The 7,743-nt window shown below is 36.1% G+C and overlaps 2 protein-coding genes across 5 annotated transcripts in view; both read right to left on the bottom strand.

The window, feature by feature from the left end:
- The window catches only part of stard3 (StAR related lipid transfer domain containing 3), a 12,644-nt gene extending 11,622 nt beyond the window's left edge, over positions 1 to 1,022 (bottom strand). The window contains exon 1 of one of the 3 annotated variants that reach the window (XM_016455953.1): positions 802 to 1,022. The gene's annotated coding sequence lies outside the window, so the exon portion shown is untranslated. The other 2 variants (XM_016455952.1, XM_016455951.1) reach the window with 2 other exon arrangements.
- A 2,429-nt stretch (positions 1,023 to 3,451) lies between these two features.
- ppp1r1b (protein phosphatase 1, regulatory (inhibitor) subunit 1B) overlaps positions 3,452 to 7,743 on the bottom strand; it is a 20,218-nt gene continuing 15,926 nt past the window's right edge. The window contains exons 3-5 of one of the 2 annotated variants that reach the window (XM_016455901.1): positions 7,636 to 7,711; positions 5,564 to 5,683; positions 3,452 to 4,401 (exon numbers count right to left, since the gene is read on the bottom strand). In XM_016455901.1, the coding sequence (XP_016311387.1) occupies positions 4,262 to 4,401; positions 5,564 to 5,683; positions 7,636 to 7,711 (336 nt within the window). In that variant the 3' untranslated portion in view covers positions 3,452 to 4,261. The remainder of the gene's footprint in view (positions 4,402 to 5,563; positions 5,684 to 7,635; positions 7,712 to 7,743) is intronic. The other variant, XM_016455902.1, reaches the window with a different exon arrangement.

Raw genomic sequence — 7,743 nt, forward strand, 5'->3', positions numbered from 1 at the left:
GGTAGAATGGTTTGACAATGGCTCACTAAATGCCATCATTTTCCATCTAATTTGTGTTTATGAACTGTCATAGTTTCAGCAAGTGAATATGCTGACATGACAACTCTAAAAATCATTTAAGAGCATTAAATCTAGCTTAATCTCTGTCATACTTATGAAATAATTGCCATTATGACAGGAGGTAAAGGTGATTAGACTGATTTATTAGAGACCTTTTAACCTTTAATACTAGGCTTTTTAGGTTTGATAACCCTCTCTTTCCTATTTGTACAAAGAATTAATGAATAAAATCATGTGACACATAGAACAGAGAATAAATACTGGGGAAGCAAAAGCATCTTATACTCAATTCTGCACTGTCAACATGAATGCAGTTCCTCTACGTGTGGCAAACAAGCTTTAAATATATATTTGACGCTAAAAACTGCCTCAGTCCCTAATAAACAACCCTTTATAAACACATACTTGAAATTTAGAAGAGACCTAATGAATATTCAGGAGCACATTCACACTTATTTGTCTAGTTAGCACGCAAATCGCAGCATAAACAAGCTTGCAGCTCTAAACTTAAACACGCACTGACCTCTCGGTTAGTTGACAGCTGGTACAAGTTGTTTACAAGTCATTTAAAAGCACCAAACCCGTTGTTAATCAAAAATCAGCCGAGAGAGTCAACGTAAAGCCGAAACTCACCAGAATCAGCGCATCGTTCTCACTAGCAGGCTGCTGCTCTTCCGTGATAACAAGCGGATGCGGGAAAGCGTCACATCCGCCAGCTGATCGACGCTCTAAAAAACTCACCAGAATCAGCGCATCGTTCTCACTAGCAGGCTGCTGCTCTTCCGTGATAACAAACGGATGCGGGAAAGCGTCACATCCGCCAGCTGATCGACGCTCTAAGCGCTCGTGGCTGAAGTGTGAAACGCCGAAATGAACTAAAATGCATCACGTGATACAGTATATATAATCAGAAATCTGAAAAGCTTAATATAGGCTAATATCTTAAACCAGTGAGAAAATCCTTATGAATGACTATTATCAAATTACCATAGTTCTATGTTTAGTTATAATAACGCTGGTATTTTGGTTGATGTTGGTAAAGAATGTAATGAACACATTATTAATAAATTGTATATAAAAAATAAGAAATTGTATTGGGTAAATACAAAAAGTGGATATTTGTACTTTAAAGGCACAATATGTAATTTTCACCGCTAGAGGGCGCGTATTCAAAACAAACAAAGAAGCAAAGGCGTAGTTTGATGACGCAGTGACTGAGTGTGGAATCATGGGAGTTGTGGTCTTCATCCCCACAGCCGACGCAATCCGACGGGACTCGGGCAGAAATCATGTTCATGGATGAGCTAATGATTTATTAAGGTAGTAGAATGAAGCAGGGTGAGGCTGAAACCGTCGAAGCGAAAACAGGCCGCTGAACAAGCGTGACACACGGCTCGAAAGCAGCGGAGCTTTTATTATGCCACAGTCGACCGCTTCCGCTCCTTCTGGTCGTGCGTATGTGGGGGAAAAAAAGCAGCGCTGTTTTATCATACTAGATACATTTAAAAGTTCTGTTATAATGCTACTCTGTGCGGTCGTCACCGGTCTATTAAAACGCACAACATATTAAAGTGTCTTTGGTGTTTCCATGTTTTCTACAAAACAAAACCGGAAATCGAGGGGTTATGACGTCATTGGCAGGCGACACAATGACACTATAGACACGCTCTGTGTCACTAGTTAAAATTGCTTATTTCTCTGGATTTAAACATTCTTCAAAACATTTGGGATAATGTAAGTACACAAGTCAGCAAAATATATAACACTGTTCTAGTGGTTTTTGGATATTTTAATAAAAAAATCTTACATATTGTGCCTTTAAGTCTCATAATTCTGCATGATTTCTAGTGAATGGATGGCCTCGTTTCCCACCATAACTAACATCATGTCCTCCATAAACTTTTTAGTTCTTCTTAAATATGTTAATAGTCTGATCTAGTTTTAGAATTTCCCACCGTCAATGATACTACAGCGACTGCAGCGTCAGGGCATAAACCCTGGGTTTCATTTCCTCCATCTGCCACATGTTCCCATAAGTCACCATAAAACTCTGATCACTATATTGTGTGAAGTATGCATCACATCTCACTTGTGCTGCCCCACCTGTTAGCCACTATGCCAAATACAGGGATCTGATGCAAACGTTAGACTGGGGAAGTTACCTAATCCTGGATCCTCCTAATGGTGTGATAGTTAAAGCAGAAGCTGCCAGCGGAGAATCTGAGAAATTTGATTTTTGACTAAAATATGGACCACCTCTTATGGAAATCCAAGCCAGATCAGTTTCAGCCCAGATTTTGAAAGCATCAAAGGCAGAGACGTTCAAGATATGGGATAGAGAACCACTGTGCCGCCATCTGTTTATAACAGAAACTGGCTGTTTTTGCCAAAACTGCCCACACATGCTCATCTTTGCGGCATTAAACTGAAAATATGCCTTTTTGATGAACATTTTTATTGGTCAGAGTATAAAAATCATACTTTCTTTCCAAATGTAAAGTAATAGCACTTCAAACCGAGGTCAAACATGTCCAATTTTGTTCAAATGGCAGCAATATTTGAAGACTGTGTAATAGAGTTTGCCTTATTATGATCCAAAAACATGAAAAAGAAGATATTCTTTAACACTTTAATTCAGTGCAAATATATTTATTGATACAGAGACTTTAACCTAAAACATTTCCATAGTTCGTATGGATAGCGATACTAATTGGGTACATTTTCTCAGATTTTCTATTGTACGTTAATCAAAATCAACAACATGTACCTGCATGAGCTTTGAAGAAATATATATGCATACAAATATGATTATTTTCAATATAAAGCAGTACAATTTCTTAAAAAAGCAACACGTGGCTGTCAGCTTCTCATTTTAAATCATCATCAATCATTTTTAAAAATAGTTAAACATTTTTCCCTTAAAAGATTTTGCTAAGGAAGAAACTTAAAAACTAAGATAAGTAATAAGTTACCCAGCTAATATTAATGCAAGTTGTTAACTACAGTAATCGACTGAAATTATATACGTGTTCCTGATGTACCGAGCAATGAACGTTCACCCCGAGGCACTGAATTTGGAGTTTTTTTGTTATCTGTAACCAAATACAGTCATATCAAGAGATGCAAATTCTATTCTGTATGCAAATATGTTTATAGCAGCTTTGATCACCATGTCATTGACAAAACACAAATGCATCACAAAGACATCATTGTAGGAATGTGTTATTCACAGTCTGCCACGATTAGTTGCATGAGGCAAAAGTCTCCCAAAACAGTGAGATAAAGCAAAATAGTATGTGATATTAACATGGTCCACTCCATGTAAAAACAAAACAGCCTTTTTTGGAATACTGATATAACTACAGTCTTTATCAGCTGGTTTTTTTTTTTTAGAAGTACTCTTCAAATCTTTGTGTTTGAAACGTTTTGCCACACCTACCAATGGTGAATTTAGAAATTATTTTAGATAATTTTAGAAATTAGTAATTGTTTCTTTTTATATGCATAAATATGCAAATATAATTATATTTGAAATTATAAACATTCTTTTTTTTGGTTTCTGCTAAATTAACTAACTAATTTAACCAGGATGTTGGCAATGGTTTAACAAATAATAATGCTGCTAAATACTTAGATATTGAGCCTTTCCATGTGCTCTGGGATTATTGTTTTTGGCAAATGATTTCATGGGATTCGGTATAACAATTCTCTGTACTCCAGATGGCAGTGTAGGCCCAAAGAAACGCACCGATCGCAAAACATACTGCAACTCAAACACACACACACACACACACACACACACACACACACACACACACACGACATGATATGAACACATTTCTCAACACTTCACATTCATACTGCGCTGCTCATAGAACTAAACATTTGTACTTTAGCTTTTTGTTCAAATGTATGAAATGCAAGGATGATATTAGATGACTGCTGATGGATTTAACCTCATGTATTTCTATTTCATGGCAATGTCGGGGCGAATTAATTGTTTGAGGTTGTTTGACCACTCCAAAATTCAGAGTCTTTCAGAGTTTTTTTTTTTAAGTCTCTTTTTGTCTCTGAATACAAATAGACAGCCGTTTTTATCAAGTGATGGAATTATTGACAGCCAGTTATCAATAAACAATAATTCTGATCTCCAAACAAGGTTCTGCATTATGAAAAAATCTCTAAAGTTCCTCAAACTTTATCAGTCCACATTTCTGCACTCATCCTTTGCCATATTGTCTGCTTCTACTTCCTCCTCCTCCTCTTCATCAGTTGGTGCCGTGGCTCCTGCCTTTCTCATGCCGGGCTGGTGTTCTTCCATGTCCCTTTGCTCCTGTGAATCTTTAAAATGGGTATTTATTAAATAAAATATGGAATCAACAGATATTCTCATATTTGATTGGGAAATTTGATTTGATTTGATTGAGAGAGTAGCACAATATAAAGGGTTGCTCCACCCCAAAATGAAAATTCTGTCATTAATTACTCACCCTCATGTCGTTCTAAACCCGTAAGCTCCCATAGACAGCAGTGTAATTACCACGATCAAGGTCCAGAAACGTAGAAAAGATCGGTAAAATAATCCATGTGACATCAGGCGCTCAACCGTAATTTTACGAAGCTACAAGAATACTTTTTGTACGCAAAGAAAACAAAAATAACGACTTTATTCAACAATTGACATGAGGGTGAGTAATTAATGACAGAATTTTCATTTTGGGGTGGAGTAACCCTATAAGAAAACAATGGTGTTTTAATGACACAAAGACCACATATACTTCATCAGCGCTTAAATAAAACTAAGACAGAACTTTTTTCATTAAAAAAACAGAAGAAAACAGATGCACAATAAAAGACTGTACTCTGAACCCAAGATCACGTGTGAAATGTTAAAAAAATAAGTAACTTCAGTTTTTCCCACTAAAAACAAGTCTTTAAAAACCCAATAACCCAAAGTCCACCTCCAATTGCATAAAAACAATGATGTGTGCCTACAATAGGCTATATTTATCAGAAAATGGTTATCTGCATCTTTATCACTTACTACTGATAATTAACAGAATACTGTAACAGTTCACATTATTATTTATCGCTGTTTAATACATCATTCAATAGAAATGTAATAAAAATAAAACAATAAGACATTTATTAATTTATTTTATTTATCCCCATTAACTTTTGAAGTTATTAAATGTATTTATTATATATGCATAATGTAATAGAAATATTAAAATAAACATTAGAACTTAACTTTTGACTTTTCTTTTCATTTACCCCTTTAAAACTAATAGTTATAGTAGTAGAAAAAGTATTTAGTAATATTAATCTGACATAATATTTGAGAACGTGTGAACATAAGTTTCTCTTACTATTGTTTTTGCAAGGCTGATGTGAACATTCAGCAGTAACCTTTCCAAATGAAATGATAAAAAAACTAAATATAATACTGACAACGTAACATGCATATGTGGAGGGTTCATCTGTGATGTGATATTAAGATTACCAGGTGTGCAGGATGAGGAAATCTCCTCCCCCCCTCTCTGAATAGGCTCCTCCCCTTCCTCCTCTACTTGAGGATACACACCTAATTTCTGCATGTGAGCTTCAGCCATCTGCTGCACGGCTATAAACACACGACCACAAACACACACACACAGAGGGATTCACAAATCAGGGATCATCAAACCACAAGGGACAAACACAGGAACATACACAAACACACACGGATAAAGAGGGATGGGTCTGTTTACTTTTTTAGCAAGACTTGTGCGCTGTGCCAACCAGAATGGGTTTTATTTCTGCTACAATGATGGGACATGTATGGACAGGGATAAACCACTTGTCTTTTTACAAATAGACGATTCACAAAACACACATTCAGAGACAATATCACAGTAATGCATAGCTATTTTCCCTTCTTTTCATTTCACGCATTACTAATAAAACAAATTTAATTCTGTTAATTTTTTTCTTTTGGTTTCTGCCATAGAATAAAAAAATAAAAAAATAATAAAGGTAATTTTGACTTTTTGTCCCACAATTCAGACTTTTTTGTCACAATTCTGCGAAAAATGTCAGAATTCCAAAATAGAAACTCAGAATTACGAGATATAAAGTCAGAATTCTGAATTACTTTCTCGCAATTCTGAGGCCCCGTCCACATGGACCCATATTTAGCTGTATACGCATAAATTTTGTATCATATTGCCGTTTCGTCCACACGGATCCGGTGTTTTGGGAGAGTGAAACGCTATTTTTTTAAACCGGGTCCCAGAGTGGATAAATCTGAAAACGCCACCCTTGCGTTTTCGTGTGGACAGCGAATCTGTATATTTTCTGAAACTATGACGTCATCAGCCCACGTCTCGCCCCTAGTCAGACACCGCTACGTCACATAACAGCAACAAAAACATGAACAAACACTGAACGATTGTCTTTTTATTAACTAACATTAACACAGATTAATAAATGTATTGTTCCATGTTCGTTTGTATACCGCGCTAAAGGTTTATGCGCATAGTTCAAGTCTTCTCCGTTTCTAGTGTATCTCTGTGGCAGAATTACAGCACCACATACTGGTCTGGCATGTATACTACATCGTTTTGTGTCGGTTTCGTGGTTTTGTGTGGACGCAGATATTTCTTGAGATGAGGAGAAAAAAAAGATCGGATAGGGAAAGCTCTGGCTTCGTGTGGACGTAGCCTGAATTATCTCACAATTCTGACTTTTTCCCTCGGAATTCTGAGTTTACATCTTACAATTCTTTTTTCTCACCATTGAATAAAAAATGAAAATGTAATTGTACGTTAAAATGTAATTGCAATTTTTTCACTCACAATTCTGTTTTTTTTTGTCATGAAATTGCGAGTTTATATCTCAATTCTGGTTTTCTTTTTTTTCTCAAAATTGTGACTTAATATGAGATAATTCACAATTACCTTTTATTTTTATTCTGTGGTGAAAACAAGCTTCTAGAGTTTCTCATAGAATTTCCTAAGAAAAATAAATGGATCAAACGAGACTAAGCAATATTAGAAAAGCAGTAGTGCTGTCAAACTCAATATCACCTTGATATCAAATGGAATTTTCTATAAACACTAAGCCAATAAGTTACAATTTAGACAAAATACGGCCAGTTATTTTGTTTATTTTTGCTCCATCAATGAAAATGGATCTAAACGGAGCCAAAACTGAAAACAACAGCACCGTTATGTTGACATAATCTAGTAATCTAGATTGTCCTCAGTGGGTCACAATCTTTGTAGTGCATTGGTCTGATGGTGAACATTTCTGATGGACGTCTGTCCTCTGAAATGGTGTGTGTTTGCAGCTGTATGATATCTGCTGTAATCCAGGATGATCCAGAGCAGCACAGACTCACACCCATCACAGCTGTCACCATCTCTAATCTTACACACACGCATGGTAAAATGAGAAAAACAGACTTGCAGCTTGGGAGAGCTTTTAAACCCAGGGCCGGCACAGTGCAGGAAAGTCTTCAGAAACAATATGTATACTAAAGGAATATACACAATACACAGATCACACATCACAGGCAAAACTACAGGCTTTTACCTTTTAATGATGGTGGCTGGTAGATATTTGGGTTGATTCGTTTTGGCTTGAGGACACCATTTTCTCCTACAACCCACTGAAGATGGCATATATGTTAAATGTACATAT

Source organism: Sinocyclocheilus anshuiensis, unplaced genomic scaffold (genome assembly GCF_001515605.1).
Source record: "Sinocyclocheilus anshuiensis isolate Anshui unplaced genomic scaffold, SAMN03320099.WGS_v1.1 scaffold379, whole genome shotgun sequence".
NCBI lineage: Eukaryota > Metazoa > Chordata > Actinopteri > Cypriniformes > Cyprinidae > Sinocyclocheilus > Sinocyclocheilus anshuiensis.